This window comes from Odontomachus brunneus, unplaced genomic scaffold (assembly GCF_010583005.1).
Source record: "Odontomachus brunneus isolate Ranch 3 - 2012 unplaced genomic scaffold, Obru_v1 Obru_scaffold_015, whole genome shotgun sequence".
Lineage (NCBI taxonomy): Eukaryota > Metazoa > Arthropoda > Insecta > Hymenoptera > Formicidae > Odontomachus > Odontomachus brunneus.
The window spans coordinates 317,430-345,088 of NW_022639465.1; the positions used below are offsets into that span (position 1 = coordinate 317,430).

Consider the following 27,659-nt stretch of genomic DNA (forward strand, 5'->3'; position numbering starts at 1 on the left):
TAATCTCTGCATGTTGTTTCCGACAGAGCATGGTCGCGGTAAGTTTCAACAAGAATTCTGTGTGCTTCAGCTGCAGATTTTTTTTTAATAAAGTAGTGCGGTAAAATTCCCCGCAAATACTCTTTTTGGCACGAAATTCGACATGTTTAACACTATGAAAAAAAAATTGTTTACACTTCGGCGAAATGACATATACTGAATTTTAAGCTTGCTTATAGTACTTCCTTATAGATGCGTTACCATCTTAAACTACACGCAATTCTGGTAACGTCATCTGTTATAAAACAGCGAGAACTTATTCAAGATCCTGATATTATTCTCTAAACGCAATTTTTGTTAGAATAAGGAGTTCATAGTTTTTCAAAAAATTTAAACACTTATAATAGTTGTCAGACACATGAATTTTATTTATATTAGATGAAGAAAAAAGTTCTGAGCGTTTTCCGCTAGATGTCTTTAGTGAGCCATGTCTCACGATGTATGCATCGCATCGGGTCATACTATACGGCGATTTAAAGGTGACATTACGCTTCAAAAAAAGTTCTGTGACAGTTTTGTGTTTGGTCAAGCCAGTTGTGTGTTACAGCGTTCCAAAATGGAAGTAAAAAAAGAGAAAATTCGATACATTCTTCAGTACCACTACGACCAAGGTGAAAAGGCGGAGCAGGCGGCCAAAAAAATTTGTGCCGTTTATGGACCCAATACAGTATCGAATGCAACAGCAAAGCGGTGGTTCCAACGATTCCGTTCTGGTAATATGGACGTCGAAGATGAGGCACGCTCTGGTAGGCCAATCGTCGAAAATGTCGATAAAATCATGGAAATCGTCGAGTCGGACCGGCATGTGAGCACTTATTCCATTGCCCAGGAACTGAAGATTAGCCAGAAAACCGTTTGGAACCATTTGCATAAGGCTGGTCTCAAGAAGAAGCTCGATGTATGGGTGCCACACGAATTGACGCAAAAGAACCTTTTGGACCGAATTGATGCCTGCGATTCTTTGCTGAAACGTAACGAAATCGACCCATTTTTGAAGCGGATGGTGACTGGTGATGAAAAATGGGTCACATACGAGAACAACAGCCGAAAAAGATCGTGGTCCAATCGCGGTGAGCCGGCCCAAACGATCGCCAAGCCCGGATTAACGGCCAAGAAGGTTTTGCTGTGTGTTTGGTGGGATTGGAAAGGAATCATCCACTATGAGCTGCTCCCATCGGGCCAAACACTCAATTCGGACCTCTACTGTCAACAACTGACCAGATTGAAGCAGGCGATCGACCAGAAGCGGCCAGAATTGGCCAATAGGAAGAGTGTTGTGTTCCATCAAGACAACGCCAGGCCGCACACATCATTAACAACGCGCCAGAAGCTCCGAGAGCTTGGATGGGAGGTTCTATTGCACCCGCTGTATAGTCTAGACTTGGCACCAAGCGATTATCATCTTTTCAAGCATTTGCAAAATTTTCTTGATGGTACAAAACTGGCCTCAAGAGAGGCTTGTGAAAATGAGCTGGTCAAGTTTTTTACCAATAGGGACGAGGACTTCTTCAATCGCGGAATTATAAAATTGCCTTCAAAATGGACAAAAGTTATCAAACAAAACGGCGCATATTTGATCGAAATCGGATAATCCTAACTATGTTAATTTCATCGTCGAAATAAAGCGAAAAAACGCTCAGAACTTTTTACTTCACCTAATATAATTTATACAGTTTTGAATATTTTAAACAAAAAGTAAAATGTAATGTGCGAGTAAGTGAAGTATGAAGTATAAGTATAAATTAAGTGAATTTCCCCCGACAGTACCGATGCTTCCAAACATTCTTATTGTTTTGGTTTTTAAATAAGAATATTTAAATTTTCACTATATGAAATATATATTCTATGTGGAAAATTTGAATATATTTACATTTGAAAATCAAAATAATAAAAATATCCGGTATTACAAGTACGTGTCAGCGATTAATGTTTTTACTTTATAAACATTTTTTTCGTGATATCAAGTGGAAGCGAGCATTTTCTATTACTTCTCAACTACTCATCATGATACCACACCATCCATGAGGAATTGTATATCATTATATTCTGTTGCTAGTCGAGTCGAGCTTGGAAGCTTGGAGACTTCCTCTTTGGGCGAAATATTTAGATTGGAACTCCCACGAAAACAGATCCTTCTCACCACCAAATTTTCTCTTATTTTTTTTCCATATGTCAGCGAGACAGGTAAAGGGAGATAGGAGTGGATAAATGAACGTGATTCTCATTCAAGAGAATTCGCGAGCCACTCGTGTACCTTTGAAAACGATGCAGCAAACTTTGACAAGAAGCAAACAACGTTTTTGTACGTATTAACAGTCGTTAAAAAAAAAGCAATAAAGATATGTTTTATTTCAATTAAAATTAAAGACACGACGTTATTAATTTCCTACTCAGTAATGTAAAACTGACGTAACACATGTTGGACATAACATAGTTACATTGCAAAGTGAGAAATTATAAGATTGACTATGTACTCTGTTACTATTAGTTAGTGTTTATTGGAAAACGATCGACTCACATTCATGTGTATCACTTCGCACAGAATATCAGTGTCATCTACTGTGACTTATTGAAAGGATGAAAGTACCGTAAAGTATGATATCGAAGTTTGTAGAATCTTTTAAAAGAAGAAAACTCATGTTATATTAATGAGGCTTCGAGACAGCGTCTCGGATAATTCTCACTTTACCGTGGTGAAGCTCTGCAAGGAGAAAATGTAAATCTTGCCGGCGCTCAAGCAAGTCGGCCGAAGGCTCTGTATCATCACCAGTATGAGCAATTTCTGCGATTTGTTGGGCGCCTCGTACCAGGAACTGTTGTATCTGCAAAATGCCCGCGAAACACACGAATCGAGCTTGGGAAGTGACATTTCGGGGACATGGGCCAATTGAAAGGTCAATTCCGGAATAGTGGAAGTTCAGCCAACATTAACCAACAGTCACGACGTTATTAATTTCCCACTCAGTAATGTAAAACTGACGTAACACATGTTGGACATAACATAGTTACATTGCAAAGTGAGAAATTATAAGTTTGACTATGTACTCTGTTACTATTAGTTAGCGTTTATTGGAAAACGATCGACTCACATTCTGTCGCGCATCTGCAGGCTGTGATCTATCAGCTTCTGTCCCTCGAAGCTGAGGCAGAACAAGTGGATCAGTTGCCCAATGACGTATAACACGTACCTCGTTATTTCCAACAGGTCGGACTCCTTCGTGATCTCAAGCACGAAAAGTACAATGTTCTACGTTTCCGCCGAATCCGAGCGTTATTTCACGTCACGACGAATAGATACGTACTTGTAGCAAGGTACTGCTCATTATCAACACGACGAAGATCAGTTGTAGCGCGAAAGGCACGGTGAAGGTTCTCTCGAGAATCTGCGCGAACCTGCGACAAACATGAGAGATAAAAAAGAAATACTTTCATTCGTCGCCCCATTCTTTGCAATTTTATTGCTTTCAAACGGGAACGCGTTGCATTACTTCTTTTGTTGCTTACTTTAAAGCTTGGTGATGAGTGTGCACGAAGAGAGCGACTTTCTTACGATACGTATCGCCCGGATCAGTATTTATGTTTTCCACAGTTTTGCCAAGATCGCAGAACAAATATTTAAAACGTAATCTGCAAGCAATTTCCACATTCCAAATATATTTTCATTTTGTTTTAGAGTCTCAGACTCTCCTCGACAATATTTGTAAAAACGTAAGACGGATTGAAGTGATCAAAAAAGTCTCATACCGTTTTGCGATATTCGCAATAAATCTCGAGATAATAATTAAATTAATATAATTTAATAATATTAGTTTAATTAGAGATATTAATTAAACTAATTATATTAATTAAAGAAAATTGGTGAATGATCACATGCCATATGGTACATGAGCTGTGAGCTAGTGGTGTTCTCTACTGTTATATATTGCAAGGTTTATTTTGAATCGGTCGCGAAATTAACTATGATAGTGTATGCAACAATTTCATTGCATTAATAACTAAAAATCTATATGGGTATTTGCAAAATAATAAACTTTTTTATTTAGTTTTACTTAATGTATTAGCATATAATAACACATGTCGCCATTACAGCTCATCTACCATATCGCGCGTGATCATTCTGCAATCTTTATTTGATATTTTAGACTTTCGCAGTGACCATGCATATTAGGTTTAGTTTCCGAGTTTGAGCCGGGTTGGATTCTTCTTTGTTCGATTCCAAAGAAAGGAGAATTTAACAAAACAAAAGAATCAAACAAAGAAGAATCCACGCGGCTCAAACCTGGAAACCAAATCTAATATTCTACAACCAAATAATCTCCTTTATTTAACATCTATTATTGCAAATATCGCAAAACGAGACTTTTATGTTCAATCCGTTCTATCTACAAAAAATGCGGAGGAGAGTCTGCAAGTATATTATATGGTTTGTCTTCGCGGAATTGATATCTCACCCGACCACCGCAAATTTGCTGCAAATGTGCTCGATGTAAGTCACAAACAAGCAATCGTGAGCGACTACGCCGGCCATAATTATCTCCCAGGCCACGAGAGAATGCCCGAAAATGTAAATGAAGTATTCCCTATTATCCGTAAAGTAGTATCCGGGATACGGCATCAGTACGGGACGGGATTCATTGAGGGGCCATATGATATCTAGTATGGATGGCACAATCGATACCGACATGAACACCCACACAGCCATGAAGCAATATACTGCAAAATGCAGACGCGTTTTATGAGAGGAAAGACACCGAGGTTCCCCCTGCGAGCCGAAATAGATAATATCGAATGTTCACCCGAGTATATCAAAGAGAATCGTCTGCAATAATCGGCGTGCGACTTCATGACTTCGTACTCCTCGGCGGTTTCCAGTTCTTTCCAGTCGTTGAACAGGTGCTCGGTGAAAATTTTGATCTGGAAAAGACTCGATCGATGGCATACTTTACCAGCAATCGGACGAAATAACGAGTCGACCCTTGCGAGAGCGCGTAAATATTTCATTACTACTTCATTATAATATTCATTAACAATCATACATGAGAAAAAATATCTAAACAATGAATAATATTTATTCGCTAGAATAAATTACGTATTTGCTTATACTAATCTATTTTTCAAGTAAAAATTAATGTTTTGAACAAAAATGTTATTAGCACCCATCGAATAAATATATTTTATTTCATAGATACTTTTTTCTCTCAGTGTAATTATCATATTAAAATCATAATCGAATTACGATTATCATATAAAGATGATAATTATCATACAAAGATAGTTAATAATAATTTCATCATTCAGCATTTTTTTCCGCTTGAAATGCAATTTTATCGAGGTCGAGTACGGCGATACACCAAGTCGCGAAGCGTACTTTAGGAATGTTTAGGTGGAACGTGTACACCTTCACCAAAATCGTACAGGTCATGAGGAGCGACGTCATCGACTCGAACATACACTGCAGATCCTTTTCGCAGGTGAACTGTTGCGCCATCTGGAAATGCGACGAATCTCTCGCGATAAGCTTTTGGTGATTACGTCGTCTCGACTTTTACCTGCGGAACGAATATAGTTAACAACGTGGCGGACAGTAGAGTGACGCGTAGCAACCTCGCTCTCGGTTCCAGATACGGCCATATGCCGGTGAGCGAGGATAATTTGTAGATGATGCCGTAATAATAATTCCAAGTGATTTTCATTTTTGCCGCGGAAATACTGCACCGTTCTCTGGTTGACTGAGGCTCGAGTAGGTGGTCGACCTCGACCGTAGGGAAAATAGGAACGGGGTGCATTCGAAACCCCTCCAGCGATCATGCGTGCTGCGTCGTGCGACATGTGACAATGCATTTGACAGCGCCTCATTTACATTTCATGTCCCCAACAATTTCGATTCTTCCCTCGCTGCATAACAAGTGCCAATTAGGGGGTCTAAGAAAATAAGTATTTCTGCTTCGAGAGGGTTGAGAGACATTTCCTCTTGCCGGAATCGAAGATCGTATGATGGGAAAACTGCGCCTCTTAAATGCGAAAGTTGTTTTTTCTACGGAGGTTTACCTGCTATATGCTTGCGATTGGCTATCCTCTCAATTTTTGGTATATTTGACGTATAGTATAGTATATCGTATAGTATATCGAATCCCGAGAGAAAAGAATTCCTTTTTTTCGCGATGGAAAGTGAAGAATTTGCATGTTGTATCGCACCAGTAAGTGCAGTTCATTTTTTTATGTGAAACTCACGTCTCTGGTAAAAGAAATTAATAAATTGTGTAATAGTTAATCGATACCGAGACATGAAAATTCGATCTGCGATAAACCTGTCTCACTCGAAACATAACGGGGGAATTCATATATATCTGTAATTCTGAATTATATATATATATATATGTGTGTGTGTGTGTGTGTGTGTAAAGTGTTTCAGATTTGCCTCCGCAACATTCGTGGTGAAGTAGAACGAATTATATATCAAAACAACCTTTTATCGTTATACAATATTCTGACAAAATTCTAAGACAACTTTTTATCTTGCAAAACTTTGTTAAACTTATTTTTTAAGTTGTTAGCAAAATAATTTACCTATCACAAGTCGGATATAGGAAGTAGCCTATCAGTTATTTAATCAGCTTCCAATATTCACTGCCAGTGTAGAAATCGATAGTTTATATCTATACTAAAGATTTTTGTAACTGGCAATAATTTCAGAAAACACAGCTACGATGATACACATGTAAGTACGAGCTCTTCATGCGGATAGACGGAGGATTGCAATGTGCGTAAGTGAAGGAAGGAAAACGCCAGTGTGTCTGGGCACGATTACCCATCGTGCGTTCAGTCAACGAATTGCCTTCGCTGTGTGTACAAGTGTTAAGACCTGGACGCAAATATTATCGTTGCTGACAGAGTCGTAAACATTAATTTGTGTTATAAATCAATGCACAACGATTGACGTTAACGCAAATCATATCCATCGCATTGCCTACGTATACGTGAATCCTTATGCCTTAATTTCCAACACTGATTTACATTTACGACATATATATATATAGGTTGGTGACTGATAAAACTTTGGAGATAAACACGTGGATTTGGTTATGTATTCCTTCCAAAACTTATCATTGATAGTGATTAATTGTGTTTTAAAAATTTTTTTTTCTCATTACCTGTTCGTACGTGAGTGCAAGTGAGGGAGAAAGAGACGTAAAGAGAAGAAAAGAGAGAGAGATACAGGAAAAGTGCTTGAATATATATGCGTGTATTATCGTAGCTATGTATTTTAATTAATTATAGTATGTTTCCCAGTTATAAAAATCTATAGTATACTTATAACATGAAGTATTTATAACATGAAGTACTTATAACATCAATTGCTATGCTGGCAGTGAATATTTGAATTTAGCTTGTGTATAACGATCAGCTGATTGCAGCAGACTTTCCACGTCTGACGGTAAGTTGCATCATTTTGTCTACCTCTTGTATTCGATTCGTGAGAAACAAACTATTTTTACTAACAACTTAAAAAATAAGCCTCAGACGAAGTTTTAAAATGAAAAATTATCTTACAATTTTCTCAGAATTTTATATTTTTAGAGGGAGAATAAAAGGTTTAAAATCATTCTTTTATATATATATATATATATATATATATATATATATATATATATATATATATATATATATATATATATAATACTCTTGATTGAAAGAAATATTCTTGATTCAAAATGCGTTTTTGCGTTCATCATGAATATTCGGAATACTCACAAAAAGATGCGGGAAGCGCAATTTTTACAGAAACAAAAACAGGTGTTTATTAATGTGTGGAGCAGGAAAAATATTTTTTTATTTCTTGTTCATGTGATTAGTAAAATAAACGTATTTATTGTTTTAACTCGTTAAACAGTAACACGTATATGTTGCAATAACTGTCCTTTGGTACTATTTGTGATGTCATATTCTATGGAACGTTGGTGATATTTTATTAATTGGTGAATTATCGGTCATCAGTTATGACTCGCTGAAGGATGACATTATCGTAAAGTAGGAAATTGAAGTTTTTATGATTTAAGTACAAAAGTTTAAAAATTGCATAAGTTTGTGCGCGTAGTGGCATTGTCTTATTTGTAATGTATCTCATCACCTCCGTGATATCATCGTTTAGTTCTATTGAGACCTTGAACGCAAAAAAAATAAAATTATATTTAAATTTAGTGAAATGTTAATGCTACAGATTAGAAATTAAAAACCGTTAGAAATAAAAAATCTTGCAATTCGTTATTGCAATTTGTTATTGACTTGATCATGTGTTCTTTGTGTGTATACATGAGATAGGAGGATTCCACTTTCTTTTCAATATTAGTGAAAAAATAAACGATATCTGGATAAAATTAATGAATATCAAAGATAAATTAAACTACTTATTGCTGTTCATCCGTGAGTAATTAATTAAATCATACATAACATATTGAACATATATATTGATTATTCTACATTCGTAATAAGTCACTTTGTAATAATGTTGAGATTGCTTTGCCAAACGTATTAATATGGACTCTTTTGCATGCAGTGAGGACGCAACGCGAAAAAAAAGAACCGCTCTGTTGGAAGTCCAGTTAAACAAATTCTGGAGGGGAAGTGAATCAATCTAAAAGTAATAATGCCAGTTAAAGAGATACCCTTGACATTGTGTTTCTGCGTTTCTATTATGAATATTCGAAACAATCGCGAAAATATGCGGAATGCCCTTTTTTTTTACAGAAACATAAGGTGTTTATTAATGAAATCGTATGTGTAAAGTAAGGCAAATTTTTTGTAATACTTGTTTATCTCAGTAATAAAAAAAAAGTGTCTTTATTGCTCGCTAAACAGTGTAAACATATCTTGGAATAATTATTTGATACTATTTGTGATGTCATTTCGGTGAAATAATGGAGAAATTTTACTACGCGTGTAATGACAATGATTGGTCTTCGATCACGGCTCGCTGAAGGATGACATTACCGTAAAATAGGAGACCGAAGTTTTCATGATCTAAATACAAATATTTAAAAATTATATAGGTTTGTGCGTGTATTAATTTATAATAATGTTACAATGTATTACATTAATTACTTTACCAATGTAAAATTTTCTAAACAAAGTATGTATATCTTTCCGGCTGACAAGAAAATAAATTCCGTGCTCTTTGTCATGGCGAATAACAGTAGTTTTTGCGACTTTACGGGTATGTTGTACCACAATCCATTATAACTAAAAAAATTACAATTTTATACAAAAATACCACTAGGTAGAGAACAATCTAATATTGTAAATATTTTTATGCATGAAAAGAACAAATATGGTTGAGATCGTTTATCGTGTTTGATTAAACAAGATTTGGTTAAAAAAATAGAATTTCTGGTTACTATAATAAAATATTCCGATAGTCAACCAGAATTTAAGTCTAACCACAGTCAGAGTTTGGTTACTATTGATCCGATTATAACACTCACGTGTCTGCGTGTTATGTCTACATAGCATGAATGAACGTGACATATTTGGCCAAAAATTACATATTAAATTAAACAGATATTCGGGTTATTATAATTATATTATTATATATAATTATATTATAATTATATATTATTATATATTCTAATTATTATATAATTATTATATATAATTATATTATTATATAATTATTATATATATATATATATATATATATATTTTCTTTATTTAAATTATTATATCTAATTATTATATATAATTAAATATAATTATATTATTATATATAATCATATTATAATTCTAGTATTCAATGCTGATTATACACAAATATTACACAATAAGTCAGTCAATTCGAAAAGTGACGCAACGCGTAAATAAACGTCGCAATTTGAAAATCTCGGATCAAATCCTAGTAGGATAAAATGAATTTCACCGAATATAATTATAATATGACAATCATAAAATCTTCAATTTCAGAAAAAATATTCATATATTTAAATTCACATGTTACTTTTAATTTAAAAAATAATAATATTTCTAGTATGAAATGTCGAATTTAATTCTGTTTAATTAAAATCACCAAAATTTTCTAGTTACTTCACTTAAGCATTTGTAAGCAAATTTATCTGGTTACTTTAATCAAAATTATAATTCGTACATATGTAATTAAACATTCTGGTTTTAGTGTATTGAATACTGATTGTCGCAATCAATTTCTTTTTCCGGAGAATATTTTATGGAGTATAAATCTGCTAAATAACGAAAATGTCTATCTCTAATTTATTACAAATCTTAATTTTCCTTACATTTTTGCATGTGTTTCAAAACTATGATCTGTCAATCTTTGTCCCTGCAAGCTTAAAATGACTAAATGGAATAACTGACCTACGAAATATAAAAAGTATCTTATCAATTCCATCACGTCACCTTGCATTTCCACCGAGAGCTTGAACATAAGAAATATAAAATAATATTTTTATTCTACAACATATTAGCGTGTAAAAAAACATTATAATCCTTTATATCGAAAGAACTTACTTGTATCAAACTACAGCTCATTGCAATTACGATTATCAGAAATTGTATGGCGAAGGATGAAGAGAATGTGTCCTCGACAAGGGTAACAAATCTGTTGTAAATATAACAATAGTCACGAAAAATTGTGGCTTATAAGAAATCGAAATCCATCAGGTGAATAGACGCACTTAAAAGTAAGTTTAGCATTTATAAAGGATAACACGTAAGATGTTATTACTCACCGCAGAGTTCTTTGATGAGCTTGTATGGAAAATGCAATATTTTTGACGTACACGTCATCCGAAGTATCAATCAGAAATTTCTTCGTACCATTACGTTTATATAATAGGTGTTCGAACTTAAATCTGCAAGTAATCGTATACAATGTGCATGAATCTGTGTTTTGAAAAATTACATTTCTGACATTCACATATGTTCTAACATGAATTGAAATTATTAATATGCTATATACGTACATGTATGTTATGCATACTAATATGTATATTGTCATGGATAAATTTGTGCATATTATATATTTTCATTTGTATTCGACTATGCAGATGGTCATTTGCTCGCTAAATGTCGAATGTATTGGTTTATAAAGTAAATAATAATTACCCCACAACGGCGAAAAGGCCACAGGCGTGTTGGACGTAAGTTAAGAAGGTGCAATCATGTGCGACAAGCCCGCTTACACATACCATGCCGCCAATTTGAAGATGGAAATATTTGTAATAAAAGTATTTAGTCTCGTCGACAAAGTAGTATGCCGGACACGGCATTACTAACGGACGGGTCTCGTTCAGGGGAAACATAGCGTCCAAGATACGGGGTAAAAGCGCGGATGACGCGAATATAGACATACCAATGTAAGCGTACACTACAAATCAACTTCGCTGAATATAATTATATACATTATACCTGTATTTATATCATCTTTGTGAAGTTTCAAAAATAATGTTTTGTAATTATAAAAGAAAGATTCTTATCAACAGGAACTAGAATATCTCTTACAGACGTATAGCAAAGCGTACCATCTGCCATCCATGGCATACCTCCTCATAATCTCCCACTCTTCTTCAGTTTCGAGAATATTCCAATCCGCATGTAATTGTTCAATGAGATATTTAATCTACAAATATTACTGATATATACGATACCTGGGATATAATATTCTAGTCAACTACGGCAAATCGTTACTAAGACGTAATAAATAACATTGTATCAGTATTTTAAGAGTTACGTACTTTTTGATTATTGAAATAACAAGTTAATAGTTTCACTATAACTATCCATAGGACCATATGGGATGGCAAAGTTTGCAACGTGCAATCCAACGTCTCGCATACGAAAAACTGCGCTATCTGAAAAACAAAAATGTAGACTTGCTCGTATTAATGCGGGAGAATAAAAATCTCGCAAATATAAAATTCTCCAAATTCATACACAATGCTGCAGAATTCCAAACAATCATTTATCACCAATTTCTAAAAGAAGTACTTATGATGGAAGTTAACACTACCTGTACGACAAAAACAGTAAGAATCCACGTAAGGATAACACTCATGTAGAGCAATCTCTCGCGAGGTTTCTGATAAGGCCATTGTCCGCACAGCAGTAAACACTTTTCATAAACATTGTAGTAATTCTGTTTGTCATGCTGTTGAATTGAATCCATATTTGCTAAGGAAACTTTTTCTCTTCCGCGTCACACGATCATTTGAATTTCGGACCTTTTCTATGGAACTCACCTCATGAAAAATGTTCATAAATATTTTATAATTCCGCTCCCCTTTCTTGCATGACATAATAGCTACATTCACACCCTATCAATAATAGAGCAGGCAAGTTTTAAAACTTTCTTTCTCGCAAAACGCGTCCAGCAGAATATTCAAGATAGGGCTTTCTTCCATCTGAAAATGATAACAAAACTTTTTCTCTCTATTTTACTTTAGACACGGAGAGGACGCTACTCTAGGTTTACGAAAAATAACAGACTATAAATAATGTATAGCTCACCTGTGAAGTTGTATATTGTTTCATGCAGAACTTACTACAGAGTGTAACGTCAAAGAGTTCGCCTCTTGACGGCTGAAACAGTTAGTCGCGCGAGGGTGGACTTATAGATCAGAAAATGATAATATCGCTAAACTATTACTTCCCATTGACGGCGTATTTTCGTGTTTACCACGCATGCCAGGAACCCTTGGAGATAAACGCAGAAAGTGCAGTTTATACAGAAACGAGAAGCAAACACGTGGAACGATTATTGACTTGATCATGTGTTTTTGTGTGTATATGTGAGATAGAGAGATTCCATTTTCTTTTCAATATTAGTAGAAAAATATAACAATATCTGGATAAAATTAATGAATATCATAGATAAATTAAACTACTTATTGCTGTTCATCCGTGAGTGATTCATTAAATCATACAAAACCTATTGAACATACGATTATTCCACATTTGTAACAAGTCACTTTGTAATAATGTTGAAATTGCTTTGCTAAACGTGTTACTATGGACTTTTTGGCATTCAGTGGGAACGCAACATGAAAAGAAAAAAACCGCTTTATCCAGCTTTACAAGTTCCGGAAAGGAAATAAATCGATCGAAAAATAATAATACTAGTTAAAGAGATACTCTTGATAAACATTGTGTTTCTACATCTACTGTGAATATTCGAAACATCAAATCAAATCGCAAAAAGATGCGAAAAGCGCATATTTCTGCAGAAACAAAAGACGGTGTTAATTAATGAAATCGTAAGTGTAGGGTAGGGAAAATTTTTTAATTTCTTGTTTATATCAATAATAAAATAAATGTCTTTATTGCTGCAACTCGCTAAATAGTGTAGGCATATAATCGAGTAATTACCCATTGTTACTGTTTCTGATGTCATTTCGGTGAAACGATGAAAAAATTTTACTAAACGTGTGATAATTATCGGTCCTCAGTCACGGCTCGTTGGTGGATTGCAGTACCGTAAAGTAGGAGACCGAAGTTTTTATGATCTAAATTACGAAAATTTAAAAATTGTATAAGTTTGTGCGTGTATTTGTATTCCCTTACTTATGATGCTGTTGCATGTGTCGCAGTAATTATTTACCGAAGTAAAACTTTCTAGAGAAAATATATATATCTTTCCGGCGGACAAGGAAACAACCTTCGTACTCTTTCTCAGGACGAATAATAGCAGTTTTTGCGACCTGACGGGTATGTTGTACCATAAGCCATTATAACTATAAAATTACTATTATGTACCAAAAAAATGTCGCTCGAGTTACAGAAAATAATCTAATAGTATCAATAATATTTCTATGCACGGAAAAAATAACTACGGTTGACTTAACGTGACATGTTTGATTAAACAAGATTTGGTTGAACAAAACAGAATTTCTGGTCATTACAATGAAATATTCTGGTAGCTAACCAGAACATTTAGATCTAAGAGAATGAAAATTTGATTACTGCTGATCCAATTATAACATCTAAGTGTTTGTTACGCCCACAAATGGATGAACGTGACATGTGTGGTCAACAACTTTTGGTTAAACTAAACAGAAATTCTAGTTATTATAATATATATATTATGATATTCAAAACTGGTTACGTCGTAAGTACACAAAATGTACAAGAAAACAGTCAATTTGAAAAGCATCGCAGGGCGTGTACAAGCAAGTCGCAATCCGAAGAGTCTTAATCGAATTCCACTAAAGTAAAAGTAAATTTTTTCACATATAATTATAATATACCAATTATATAAAATAAATGTAATTGTAACATGACAATTATAAATAGTTCGATTTCAAGCGAAATTTTCATACACTTACACATTCAGAAAAACTTTCAATTAAAAAAAATAGTGGAATATCTAGTAAGAAATGTTGAATGTAATCCTGTTTAGTTAAAATGACAAAATTTGTGTGATTACTTTATTCAAATGCTTGAAAAAAATTTGTTTAATTAATTAAACTAAAAATATAATTCGTACATATCTCACCAAATATTTTGGTTGATGTATCCCAAATTCTGATTGATTCAACCAATTTTTTTTCCGTATGAAAAATAATTCTTCTATATATCGGACGAACCTATAACCAATTTATTTCGAATTTTAATTTTCCTCACATTTTTCTGTGCATTTCGATACTATGATTTATCAATTTTTGTCCCTGGAAGCTGAAAATAAGTAAATGGAGTAACTGTGCAATGATAAATATAATGTATTTCGCCAACTCTATTATATCGCCGTCTGTTTCCTCCGAGATCTTGAACACGAAAAAAATAAAATCACATTTTAGTTCTGTAACACATTAACGCGTAATAAATTTTATAATCCTGTATTTCGAAAGAACTTACTTGTATCAAACTACAGCTCATTGCAATTACAATGATCAGGAGTTGTACGGCGAAGAATGAAGAGAAAGTGTCCTCGATAAAAGTGACAAACCTGTCGTAAACATAACGGTAGTCATGAAAAATTATCGTTTATAAGAAGTCGAAATCCATCAGTAGAAGAGAGCACTTGTTAAAAGTGAGCTTAGTATTTATAAAGAAAACTATGTAAAATATTATTGTGTGCATTACTCACTGCAAAGCTCTTTGATGAGCTTGAATGGAAAATGCAATATTTTTGTCATACAAGTCCGAAGGATCAATCAGGCACTTGTTTGTCATATTACGTTTGTATAAAAAGTGTTCAAACCTATACCTGCAAATATTTGTGTACAAAGCGCATAAATTTGTATTTATAAAAATTATATCTTTGATATTCATACCGACAAGAACTAAAATTATTAATATATTATATTTATACATATTGTACACATCATATTAAAATTTTACTGGCACATGGCTGTGCTGACGTAACTTAAATTATTTTCTCGCTAAATGTCGATTATATTAGTTTGTAGTGTAAATAATAATTACCCTAGAACGGCGAAGAGGCCGCAGACGTGTTCGACGGAAATAAAAAAAATGCAATCGTGCGCGATAAATCCGGTAAGACCTACTATGGCGCCGCACTGAAGATGGAAAAATATGTAGTAAAAGTATTTAGCTTCGTCGACGAAGTAGTATGCCGGACACTGCAATACTATCGGACGAGATTCGTTCAGGGGAATAATAGCGTCCATAACACGCGGTAAAAGCGTAGTTGACCCAAACATACACGCACAAATATAAATGTACGCTGCAAGTCAGTTTCGTTATATATAATTGTTTATATTACACATGTTTATATCATTTTCGTACACTCTAAATTTCTCGGAGTGAGACTTCACTCCAAGGTAATGAAAATTGCGCCAATCGAAGTTAGAGCGAGAACTTCACTCCAAATGAGTGAGAACTCACTCCAGGCGAGCAGTATTTTCACTCATTTGGAGTGAATTGTCACTCGTTTGGAGTGAAGTTTTCACTCTAACTTCGAATGGCGCAATTTACTTTGGAGTGAAATCTCACTCCAAGAAACTTAAAGTATAATATCTCAAAAAAATAGTTTTTTATGATCACAAGTGGAAAATACTCATTAACCGGAACCGAAATTTCTCTTACTGGTGTATACCAAAGTGTACCATCTGCCATTCATGGCATATCTCCTCATAATCTCCAATTCCTCTTCAGTGTCGGGAATATCCCAATTCGCATGTAAATATTTTATGAGGTACTCAATCTACAAACGTAATTGATATATTCGATATCTCGGATATCATATGCTCGTTAACTACAGCAACATCGTTAACAGATTGTACTAAATAACATTTTATCAGTAGTGTGGGACTAACGTACTTTTCCATTATTGAAATGGCAAGTTAATAATTTCACCAAACCTATCAATGTGGTCATATGTATAGGCATAGTTTCTAAGATACACTGCGACGTCTCGCATACCACGAAAATTTGCGCTAACTGAGAAACAAAAATGTAAAGTTATTCACATTAACGTGAGAGAATTAAAGTCTTGCAAATATAAAATTTTACAAATTTACACACAATGCTGCAGAACCGTTGACAGCGATTCACCACCGGTTTCTAAAAGAAGTTCTAATTGCGAAAATTAACATTACCTGTACGGAAAGGATAGTAATAATCCACGTAAAGATAACACTCGTGCGGAATAGTTTATCGCGAGGTTTTTGATTAGGCCACTGTCCGCTCAGCAACAAAAACTTTTTAGTAATATCGTAGTAATCCTGTATGTCATTCTTTTGAAATGAACCCATTCTTGCTAAGGAAACTTTTTTTCTTCCACGTTACACTGTCATTTGAATTTCGAGCCTTCCCTGCGGAGCGCTCGCCGTAAAAAGTTAATAAATATTTTATAATGCCACTCTCCTTCTTCGTCTGGCACGGCGTTATGTCGATTATATTTACAAATTATGAATAATAAAGTAAGCGATCTTTAAAACTTCCTCGCTTACGAATCGCAATCAGAATGGTCAAGACAGATATTTTTTCCGTCTAAAAACTGTATCGAAACGTTACTCCTTCTTCTTCGCTCTCGAGCATCGAAAAAACGCAGCTCGTGAGTGCGGGATAATAACAGAACTATAAATAATGTATAGCTCACGTGTGAATTTACCGTACTATTTCATGCGGAACTTACTACCGAGTGTAATGTCGAGGAGTTCGTCGTAGGGTCGGCTGAAGTGACACCATCTAATTTCGCGAGGGAGAGCGTATTGATCAGGAAATGATAATGCCGACAAATCACTACTTCTCATTGACGGTGTATTTTCACAGTTGCGGCGTATTTTCGCGGAATTCTAGGAACTCTCGGGGCATTGCATTAAGTGCAATGCTCGCAGTAACGAATAAACAAATGCGGGGAACGGTTATTGATCTAATCATGTGTGTGTGATGTGTATATGTGGTGTGTATATGTGAAGTAGGAAGACTTCATTTTCATTTCACTGTTAATGATAAAATAAATATGAGTAAAATCAGTGAATATCAATGGTAAAATAAATTACTGCGGTTCATCCATAAGTGACTCATTAAGAGGTTGGACTACTGTGACGGCCCGAAAGAACAGCTGGTTTTTAGATACAGTTTGTACAAAAACTAAACACTACCATTATATCGCCGCCTATTTCCGCCGAGATCTTGAACACGAAAAAAATAAAATCACATTTTAATTCTGTAACACATTAGCGCGTAAAAAATTTTATAATCCTGTATTTCGAAAGAACTTACTTGTATCAAACTACAGCTCATTGCAATTACAATGATCAGGAGTTGTATGGCGAAGGATGATGAGAAAGTGCGCTCGAGAACGGTGGCAAACCTGTCGTAAACACAACAGTAGTCATGAAAAATTATTTCTTATAAGAAGTCGAAATCCATCAGGTTTGAAGAGGCGCGCTTGTCAGAAGTGAGCTTCATATTTATAAAGGAAAATACGTAAAATGTTATTGTATTACTCACTGCAGAGTCCTTTGATGAGCTTGAATGGAAAATGTAATATTTCTCACATACATATAATCCGAAATATCAATCAGACACTTGTTTATAATATTACGTTTGTATAAATGGTGTTCAAACTTAAATCTGCAAGTATTCGTGTGCAAAGCGCATGAATTTGCATTTTTAAAAATTACATTTTTGATATTCACAACGGATAAGAACTAAAATTATTAATATATTATATTTGTACATATTGTACACATCATACTAAAATTTTACACTGGTATTTGATCATGCTGACGTAGCATAGATCATTTGTTCATAAAATGTCGATTATATTAATTCGTATCGTAAATAATAGTTACCCTAGAATGGCGAAAAGGCCGCAAACGTGTTCGACGTAAGTTAAGAAGACGCAGTCATGTGCGACGATTCCGGGAAGACATATCATAGCACCGAATTGAAGATGGAAAAATATGTAGTAAAAGTATTTAGTCTGGTCGATGGAGTAGTATGTCGGACACGGCAATACTGTTGGACGAGATTCGTTCAGGGGAAATATAGCGTCTAAGATACACGGTAAAAGCGTACTTGACCGTAAATGCGAGCGAGGCTCGCGTGTATATGCTGCGTCCCTGGCAGCGGAGTAATAGCGAGCGTGGCTCGCGGGAGAGCTGCGACTCTGGCCGCAGAGTTCTTGATGACAATGACGACAAACAAAAACGCACTAACGTAAACGAGCACTGCAAGTCAGTTTCACGGAATATAATTGTATATATTATACGTGTTTATATTATTTTCGTAATATCTCAAAAATAATTTTTATGATTACAAAAAGAAAGATACTCATTAACTGGAACAGAAATTTCTCTTACAGGCGTATAACAAAGCGTACCATCTGCCATCCATAGCATACCTCCTCATAATCGCCCATTCCTCTTCAGTGTCGAGAATATTCCAATCCGCGTGTAGATGTTCTATGAGGTACTCAATCTACAAGTTAATAATTTCACCAGAGCTAACCATGCGATCATATGCAAGGGTACAGTTTGTAAAATGCACTGCGTCGTCTCGCATTCGCAAAAGTGCACTATCTGAGAAACAAAAATGTAAAGTTATTCGGCATTAACATGAGAGAATAAAAATCTTGCAAGTGTAAAATTTTACAAATTCGCACACAATGCTGCAGAATGTATATATATATATATATATATACATGTACGGTTCTACAGCATTGTGTGCGAATTTGTAAAATTTTACACTTGCAAGATTTTTATTCTCTTACGTTAATGCCGAATAACTTTACATTTTTACAATAACTTAACACATATATATATATATATATATATATATATATCATGGATATAACATCCATGATACGCGGCAAAAGCGCAGTTGTCCCGAATGTCAACGTAATTAGAGTAAATGCACACTGCAAGTCAGTTTCGTTGTGTGTGAATATAATTATTTATATTATATATATGATTATATCATCTTCCTAATATCTCAAAAATAATTCATTATAATTACAGTTAATAAATATTTTATAATGCTACTTTTTTTCTTTGTCTGGCACGGCATCATGTTGACTACATTCACAAATTATGAATAATAAAGTAGGTAAGTTTTAAAACTTCTTCGTTTACGAATCGTGTCGTTAAGATAACTTGTTTTTTTGTCTAACTACTATTTGGAAACATTTTTCCTTTTTCTTTGCTCTGAGCATCGAGAAAACACAACTCGTGTGTTGCAAATAATAACAGAACTGTAAATAATAAGTAGCTCACGTGTGAATTTACTATATTGTTTCATGCAAAACTTACTACCGAGTGTAATGTCGAGGGATTCGTAAGTCGTCGTAGACTGACATTAGCTATTTTCGCGAGGGAAGGAGTATTGATCAGAAAATGATAATGCCGCCAAACTAATACTTCCCATTGACACCGTATTTTTGCGATTACCACAAATGCCAAGAACTCTCGGGGATAACCGAAGAAATGCTGGATTTATGTTCCATACTTTTTGCACTTCATTCTAGAGACTTTGAATTCTTCAAATTCAAGTGAACAAGATTGAAAATTTTTTGATAATTTTGCAGTACTCTAATCACCTGAATAATATAAAGTATATTGGTGATATAATTATTCCATATTTCTCATAACGTCACGTGACAAAGTTGGGATTGCTTTGCTAAACGTGTTACTATGGACTCTTTGGCATCCAGTGGGGACACAACGTTAAAAGAAAAGAAGCGCTCTATCCGGAGGGGACGTAAATCGATCGAAAATAGTAATGCCAGTTAAAGAGATACCATTAATAGTGCGTCTGTTGTCAATACTAGAAATATTCCCGAAAGTTGGGAAAACATACAGAAGATTTCTTTGCAGAAACAGACAACGCTTATTAATAAAATCGTGTGTGGGGAAACTTCTTTAATTACTTGTTTATATCGTTAATAAAATGAACACGTTTATATATATTGCTATAATTCGCTAAGCAGTATAAGCATATGTTATAATAACTACCCCTTGATACTGTTCGTTATGTCATATCTGAGGCATGTTAGAGAAATTTTATTAAATCTGTCGTAATAATTATTAATCCTTGGTCACGGCTCGCTGAAGGATGACATTACCGTAAAGTAGGAAACTGATGTTTTCATGACCTAAACATGAACATTTAAAAATTATATAGGTTTGTGCATGTATTGACTTATAATGTCGCATATGTCACAACAGTTACTTTACCAGAGTGAAACTTTCTAGACAAAATATGTATATCTTTCCGGCCGACAAGTAAATAATTTCTGTACTCTTTCTCATGGCGAATAACAGCAGTCTTTGCGACTTCACGGGTATGTTGTACCACGAACCATTATAACTAAAAGATTACAATTATATACAGAAGATATGCCGCTCAGGGAACAATCTGATAATGTTAATGATATTTTTATGTACGAAAACTATATTTGGGTCAATATAACATGTTTTACTAAACAAGATTTGGTTGAACCAAATAGAATTTCTTATTATTATAATGAAATATTCCAATAGTCAATTAGAATTTAAGTCTAACTACGGTCATAGTTTAATTACTACTGATTCAATTATGACATCCAAATGTCTACTTTTTATGTTTACAAAGCATAAACGCGACATGTTTTACCTGATTGAATTTCAACTGTTGAATTAAACAGAAATTCTGGTTATTGTAATCATATATTTTAGTATTCAGTTTTGTTTATACGCAAATATTATACAATAAATCAGTCAATTCGAAAAGTGGCGCAACGCGTAATGACCAAAACTTGTCTGGTTATTTTGTCTAAACGTCTCAAATTTATCTGGTTACTTTAACCAAAAATATAATTCATGCATATCTCACCAAAAATTTTGATTGTAATGTATTGAATTCTGATTGATTCATTCAATTTCTTTTTCCTTGTGAAGAATAAATCTGCTACATGTCGGACGGACCTATCTCCAATTTATTATACATTTTAATTTTCCTTACATTTTTGCGTGTGTCTCAAGACTATGATTTATCAATTTTTGTCCCTGGTAACTGAAAGCCAGTAAATGGAATAACTGAGATATTATGTATACAAAGTATTTCACCACTGCTACTATATCACCTTGCAGTTCGGCCGAGAGCTTAAGTACAAGAAAAATTAAATTAAATTTAAATTGTGCAACTCGTCAAGCGTACAAAAAATCCTGTATTTTAAAGAAACTCACTTGTATCAAAGTACTGCTCATGTTAATCACAATTATCATGATTTGTAGGGCTAAGGATGAAGAAAAAGTTTTCTCGATAATAGTGGCAAAGCTGTCACAAACATAACGGTTGTTATAAAAAATTGTTTTTTATAAGAAGTCGAAATTCATTACAGTTGAAGAGAAAAAAGTGAGTTTAGCATTTCTGAAGGAAAATACATAAAATATTATTGCATTACTCACTGCAGAGCTCTTTGGTGAAGTTGAATGGTAAACGCAATTTTTTCGACATATATCTCATTTGAGGGATTGCTCAGACTCTTGTCCGCAATATTGTGTTTGTATAAAAGATGTTCAAACCTAAATCTGTAAGTATTCAAGTGCTATTTGCATGAATTGGCATTTTTAAATATTACATTTTTTATATTCTTACACATGCACGAACAAGAACTAAAATTATTAAAATATTATATTTGTACATATTTCACATTTTTACACTTGCCGATGCTGTGCCGGTGTAACCTCGATCATTTGCTCGCAAAATGTTGAATGTATTGGTTTGTTGTATAAGTAATACTTACCCCACAATGGCGAAAAGGCCGCAGACGTGTTCGACATAAGTTAAGAAGATGCAATCGTGCGCGATAAGTCCGGCAAGACATACCACACCGCCGAACTGAAGATGGAAAAATATGTAGTAAAAGTATTTAGCTTCGTCGACGAAGTAATATGCCGGAACCGGCAATATTATCGGACGAGATTCGTTCAGGGGAGATATAACATCCATGATACGCGGTAAAAGCGCCGATGTCCCGAATGTCAACGTACTAGAGTAAATGCACACTGCAAGTCGGTTTCGTTGTGTGTAAATATAATTATTTATATAATACATGTGATTATATCATCTTCATAATATCTCAAAAATAATTCATTATGATTACAGTTAATGATTAAAAAAAAAAGAGATTAGGATCACGTAAAGAGAAATACTCTTGAACTGGAATGTCTCTTACCGGCGTATGCGAAAGTGTACCATCTGCCGTTCAAGGCATACCTCTTCATAATCTCCCGTTCCTCTTGAGTGTCGAGAATATTCCAGTCCGCATGCAACTGTTCTATGAGATATTTAATCTACAAACGTAAACGATATATTCGATACCTCGGATATAATATGCTCGTTAACTGTGCAGCAACATTGTTAACAGATTGTACTAAATAACTTTGTATCAATATTTTAGGAGTAACATACTTTTCCATTATTGAAATGACAAGTTAATAGTTTCACCATAGCCATCCATGCGGTCAAATGAATTGATAAATTTTGAAATATGCACTGCGTTGACTCGCATACGCAAAATTGCGCTAGCTGGGAAGTAAAAATATAGAGTTATTCCCGTTAACGTGAGAGAATAAATATCTTACAAACACAAACTTTTCCAAACTTGCACACAATGCTACAGAATCGCCAACGGTGATCCATCACCGGTTTCTAAAAGAAGTACTTATGACAAAAGTTAGCATTACCTGTACAACAAAAATAGAAAGAAGCCATGTAAGTGCAACACTCATGCAAAGTATTCTCTCACGAGGCCTCTAATAAGGCCACTGGCCGACCATCGACAGAAATTTTCTACACATGTCGTAGTAATCCTGTTTGTCACTTTTTTTAATTGAATTCATATTTGCCTAAGGAAATTGTTTGTCTTCCGCGTCACACTGTCGTGTGAATTTCGAGCCTTTCCAACAGAACTCTCCCCATAAAAAAGGTTAATAAATATTTCATGATATCGCTCTCCTTTCTGGCTTGGCACAATGGTTACATTCATATCCTATCAATAATAGAGCAGGTAAGGTTTTAAAACTTTCTGTTTTGCATCAAGCAGAATATTCAAGATAGGGCTTCTTCCATCTGAAAACGATTCTGAAACTTTTTCCTCCTTTTTTTGCTCTAGACATCAAGAGAACGCTATTGTAAGCTTGCGAACAGTAACAGGCTGTAAATAATGTATGACACACATATGAATTTATCATATTGTTTCATGCGGACCTTATTACAGTGTGTAATGTCGAGGAGGATTCGTAAATTGTAGAGGCGGCTGAAATAATATTAGCTATTTTCGCAGAGGAGGACTTATTGATCAGCAAATGATAATGTCACAAAGCTACTTGTTTCTCGTGCCGTGTTTCTACGCACGCTTACCGCAATGTTTACCGCGCATGTCTCGTAACATTTGCGGATAAACGCAGAAAAAGCAGTAAACATGGGGGATATATGGAGAACGTCTGTAGATTTGATCATATGTGTGTATGTGCATTTGTAAGGTAGGAATATTTTCTTTTTTTTTTTTAATATCAATGATAAAATAAACAATATGCCAATAAAATTGTTAAATCAGATACTTAAAATATGCTACTTATTGCTGTTTATCTATAAGTGAGTCATATAAAGCATATTCATAATACGATTATTTCATATTAGTTGTAACGTCTCTTTAGTGATAATGTGACACGTTACTAAACATATTACAATGAATGAGTTCAAGTGAAGATATAACGTCTATTACAACGAAGTAGCAGACATTTCATAAAAACGCGATCGAACTGTAGAAAGGAACACATGCAGCAGTTATTAGGAAATAACTTGTCTCTGATGAGTCCATGAGACGATAGTCTTAAATATTTATTAATAAAATCGTGTATGGGATAGGGAAAATTCTCTAATTTCTTTTTTGTATCAGTAACAAAATGAATACGTTTATTACTATAATTCACTAAGCAGTATAAGCATATATTGTAATAACTACCCTTTCATATTGTTTGCGATGACATATCTGAAACATGTTAGAGAAATTTTACTAAATTTGTCGTGACTATTATCGATCCTCGGTCACGGCTCGCTGAAGGATGACATTACCGTAAAGTAGGAAACTGATGCTTTCATGACCTAAACACAAACATTTAAAAATTGTTTAGGTTTGTGCGTGTACTGACATTCCGTTACTTATAACAATAGTGCATATGTCACAGTAATTACTTTACCACAGTAAAGTTTTCTAGACAAAATATGTATATTTTTCCGGCTGACAAGGAAATAGTTTCCGTGCTCTTCTTCATAGCAAACAACAGCAGTTTTTGCGACTTCACCGGTATGTTGTACCATGAGCCATTATAGCTAAAAGATTACAATTGTACAAAAGAAATTCCGCCCAGAAAACAATCTAATATTACTAATATTCTTATATACGGATCTAATATTTCTAATATTTTTATATCTAATATTTTTATATACGGAAACTATATTTGAGTCAATATAACATGTTTTGCTAAACAAGATTTGGTTGAACCAAATAGAATTTCTTGTTATTATAATGAAATATTCTAATAATCAATCAGAATTTAAGTATAACTACGGTCAAAATTTAATTACTACTGATCCAGTTATAATATCTAAGTGTCTGCTTGTTATGTCTACGAAGTATGAACGTAACAGGTTTTGTTAACAACTGATTAAATTAAACAAAAATTCTGATTATTATAATCACATATTCTAATATTCAACGTTGATATATGCAGATGCACATATCTAATATTCTAATATTATATTCTAATATGCAACGTTGTTATATATGCAGACACTATATAATAAATCAATAAATTGTTCCAAAAGTGGCGCAACGCGTAAAATAAACAATTCAAAAGTCTCGGATCGAATCTCAGTAGAAAAAAACAAATTTCCTCAAATGTAATTATAACACGACAATTATATAAATTCTTCAATTTCAGACAAAATATTCATACATTCACACCTCCAAAAGTAACTTGCAAATTTAAAAATAATAGAATTTTTAATAAAAAATGGTGAATTTAATCCCCCTTATTTACTTAAAATGACTAAAATATGTCTGGTTACTTTATCCAAACGTTTGTAACCTTAGTTATCTGGTTACATTAACAGAAAATGCAGCTTACCAATATCTTATCAAACATTCTGATTCTAGTGTATTGAATTCTGTTTGATACAACCAATTCCTTTTTTCTTGTGCAGAATAAATCTACTACATATCGGACGAACCTATATCCTATTTATTACAAATCTTAATTTTTCTTACATTTTTGCGTGTGTTTCAAGACTATGATTTATCAATTTTTGTCCCTGGTAACTGAAAGCTAGTAAATGCAATAACTGAACTACTATGTATAAACAGTATTTTATCACTGCTATCGTATCATCCTGCAGTGCTATCGAGAGCTTAAGTACAAGAAAATTAAAATTAAATTTAAATTTGCAACACGTTAAGCATATAAAAAATCCTATATTTTGAAGGAACTCACTTGCATCAAACTACTGCTCATGACAATCACAGTTATTATGATTTGTATGGCCAAGAATTGAGAGAAAGTTTTCTCGATAAGAGTGGCAAAGCTGAAGAATGATTACTTATAAGAAATCGAAATTTATTACAATTGAAGAGACATGCTCGCTAATAGTGAGCTTAGTATTTCTGAAGAAACATACATAAAACATTATTGCATTACTCACTGCAGAGCTCTTTGGTGAAGTTGAATGGTAAACGCAATTTTTTCGACATATATCTCATTTGAGGGATTGCTCAGACTCTTGTCCGTAATATTGTGTTTGTATAAAAGATGTTCAAACCTAAATCTGTAAGTATTCGAGTACTATTCGCATGAATCGTCGTTTTTAAATATTATATTTTTTATATTCTTACACATGCACGAACAAGAACTAAAATTATTAGAATATTATATTTGTACATATTTCACATTTTTACACTTGCTGTGCCGACGTAACCTCGGTCACTTGCTCGCATAATGTCGAATATATTGGTTTGTTGTGTAAGTAATATTTACCCCACAATGGCGAAAAGGCCACAGACGTGTTCGACGTAAATTAAGAAGGTGCAATCGTGCGCGATAAGTCCGGCAAGACATACCAAAGCGCCGAATTCAAGATGGAAAAATATATAGTAAAAGTATTTAGCCTCGTCGACGAAATAATATGCCTCATACGGCAATATTATTGGACGAGATTTGTTTAGAGGAGATATAACATCCATGATACGCGGCAAAAGTGCAGCTATCCCGAATGTCAACGTACTAGAGTAAATGCACACTGCAAGTCGGTTTTGTTGTGTGTGAATATAATTATTTATATAATACATGTGATTCATATCATCTTCGTAATATCTCAAAAATAATTCGTTATAATTACTGTTTATATTTAAAAAGAAAGAGATTATAATTACTAAAAAAGAAATACTCTTTAACCGGAACCGGAATGTCTCTTACAGGCGTATACCATAGAATACCATCTGCCATTCATGGTATACCTTCTCATAATCTCCCGTTCCTCTTGAATATCGAAAATATTCCAATCTGCGTGTAACTGTTCTATGAGATATTTAATCTACAAACGTAATCTATATATTCGATATCCCGGATATAATATGCTCGTTAATTACAACAATATTGTCAACAGGTTGTACGAAATAAATTTGTATCAGTATTTAGGAGTAACATACTTTTCGATTATTAAAGTAACAAGTGAATAGTTTCACCATAGCCACACATACGATCAAATAAGCTGATAAAGTTTGATATATGCACTGCGTCGTCTCGCATGCGTAGAACTGCGCTATCTGAGGAACAAAAATATAGAATTATTCGGCTTAACGTGAGAGAATAAATATCTTGCAAACACAAAATTTTCCAAATTCGCATACAACTCTACAGAATCGCCGAGAGCGATCTATCACCGGTTTCTGAAAGAAGTACTTATAACGAAAGTTAACATTACCTGCACTGCCAAAATAGAAATAGACCATGTAACTGTAACACTCATGCAAAGTATTCTCTCACGAGACCTCTGATAAGGCCACTGACCGACCATCGACAGAAATTTTCTACAGAAGTCGTAGTAATCCTGTTTGTCACCTTTTTTAATTGAATTCATACTTGCCTAAGCAAATTGTTTGTCTTCCG

The 27,659-nt window shown here is 34.0% G+C and overlaps 4 protein-coding genes and 1 pseudogene across 4 annotated transcripts in view; all 5 read right to left on the reverse strand.

Annotated features, from left to right (window-relative positions):
- Window positions 1-5,732, reverse strand: part of LOC116841417 — an 11,494-nt gene extending 5,762 nt beyond the window's left edge. Inside the window, exons 1-9 of the mRNA XM_032809313.1 lie at window positions 5,589-5,732; window positions 5,408-5,527; window positions 4,836-4,953; window positions 4,491-4,752; window positions 3,544-3,666; window positions 3,342-3,432; window positions 3,129-3,262; window positions 2,729-2,861; window positions 2,609-2,656 (exon numbers count right to left, since the gene is read on the reverse strand). Coding sequence (XP_032665204.1) covers window positions 2,609-2,656; window positions 2,729-2,861; window positions 3,129-3,262; window positions 3,342-3,432; window positions 3,544-3,666; window positions 4,491-4,752; window positions 4,836-4,953; window positions 5,408-5,527; window positions 5,589-5,732 — 1,173 coding nt within the window. The remainder of the gene's footprint in view (window positions 1-2,608; window positions 2,657-2,728; window positions 2,862-3,128; window positions 3,263-3,341; window positions 3,433-3,543; window positions 3,667-4,490; window positions 4,753-4,835; window positions 4,954-5,407; window positions 5,528-5,588) is intronic.
- A 3,268-nt stretch (window positions 5,733-9,000) lies between these two features.
- LOC116841418 (odorant receptor 63a-like) lies at window positions 9,001-12,211 on the reverse strand. The gene is made up of 9 exons (XM_032809314.1): window positions 12,056-12,211; window positions 11,781-11,897; window positions 11,548-11,665; window positions 11,152-11,413; window positions 10,776-10,898; window positions 10,555-10,645; window positions 10,323-10,462; window positions 9,144-9,276; window positions 9,001-9,057 (listed from the first exon to the last, which is right to left on the reverse strand). Exons 1-9 carry the CDS (start codon window positions 12,209-12,211, stop codon window positions 9,001-9,003), a joined length of 1,197 nt encoding a protein of 398 aa, XP_032665205.1.
- Window positions 12,212-13,164: 953 nt separating this feature from the next.
- On the reverse strand, window positions 13,165-16,757 carry LOC116841419 (annotated as a pseudogene).
- A 1,008-nt stretch (window positions 16,758-17,765) lies between these two features.
- Window positions 17,766-23,136, reverse strand: LOC116841420 (odorant receptor 63a-like). The gene is made up of 10 exons (XM_032809316.1): window positions 23,089-23,136; window positions 22,906-23,022; window positions 22,670-22,787; window positions 22,238-22,499; window positions 21,900-22,022; window positions 21,678-21,768; window positions 21,454-21,593; window positions 20,688-20,820; window positions 18,816-18,933; window positions 17,766-17,821 (listed from the first exon to the last, which is right to left on the reverse strand). The coding sequence occupies exons 1-10, from the start codon at window positions 23,134-23,136 to the stop codon at window positions 17,766-17,768; spliced, it is 1,206 nt and encodes a 401-aa protein (XP_032665207.1).
- Window positions 23,137-24,427: 1,291 nt separating this feature from the next.
- Window positions 24,428-27,630, reverse strand: LOC116841421 (odorant receptor 63a-like). Its single transcript, XM_032809317.1, has 10 exons — window positions 27,475-27,630; window positions 27,200-27,316; window positions 26,967-27,084; window positions 26,529-26,790; window positions 26,197-26,319; window positions 25,989-26,079; window positions 25,766-25,905; window positions 24,696-24,828; window positions 24,571-24,600; window positions 24,428-24,487 (listed from the first exon to the last, which is right to left on the reverse strand). The coding sequence occupies exons 1-10, from the start codon at window positions 27,628-27,630 to the stop codon at window positions 24,428-24,430; spliced, it is 1,230 nt and encodes a 409-aa protein (XP_032665208.1).
- Between the last annotated feature and the right edge of the window lie 29 nt (window positions 27,631-27,659).

Bases quoted from the DNA above. Each gene is read 5' to 3' on its own strand.
- LOC116841418 (XM_032809314.1), bottom strand. From the start codon at position 12,211: ATGGATTCAATTCAACAGCATGACAAACAGAATTACTACAATGTTTAT. The intron at 11,666-11,780 runs GTACGTAACTCT...TAATATTTGTAG, and splicing joins GTTATTTCAATAATCAAAAA to ATTAAATATCTCATTGAACA. The intron at 9,058-9,143 runs GTAAAGTAATTA...ATTTGTATTTAG, and splicing joins GTTTAGAAAATTTTACATTG to ATCATGAAAACTTCGGTCTC.
- LOC116841420 (XM_032809316.1), bottom strand. From the start codon at position 23,136: ATGGATCACCGTTGGCGATTCTGTAGCATTGTGTGCAAGTTTGGAAAA. The intron at 22,023-22,237 runs GTAAGTATTACT...GAATACTTACAG, and splicing joins GGCCTTTTCGCCATTGTGGG to ATTTAGGTTTGAACATCTTT. The intron at 21,594-21,677 runs GTGAGTTTCTTT...CTTGTACTTAAG, and splicing joins TGAGCAGTACTTTGATACAA to CTCTCGGCCGAACTGCAAGG.
- LOC116841421 (XM_032809317.1), bottom strand. From the start codon at position 27,630: ATGAATTCAATTAAAAAAGGTGACAAACAGGATTACTACGACTTCTGT. The intron at 26,080-26,196 runs GTGAGTAATGCA...ATCATTCTTCAG, and splicing joins CTTCACCAAAGAGCTCTGCA to CTTTGCCACTCTTATCGAGA. The intron at 25,906-25,988 runs GTGAGTTCCTTC...CTTGTACTTAAG, and splicing joins TGAGCAGTAGTTTGATGCAA to CTCTCGATAGCACTGCAGGA.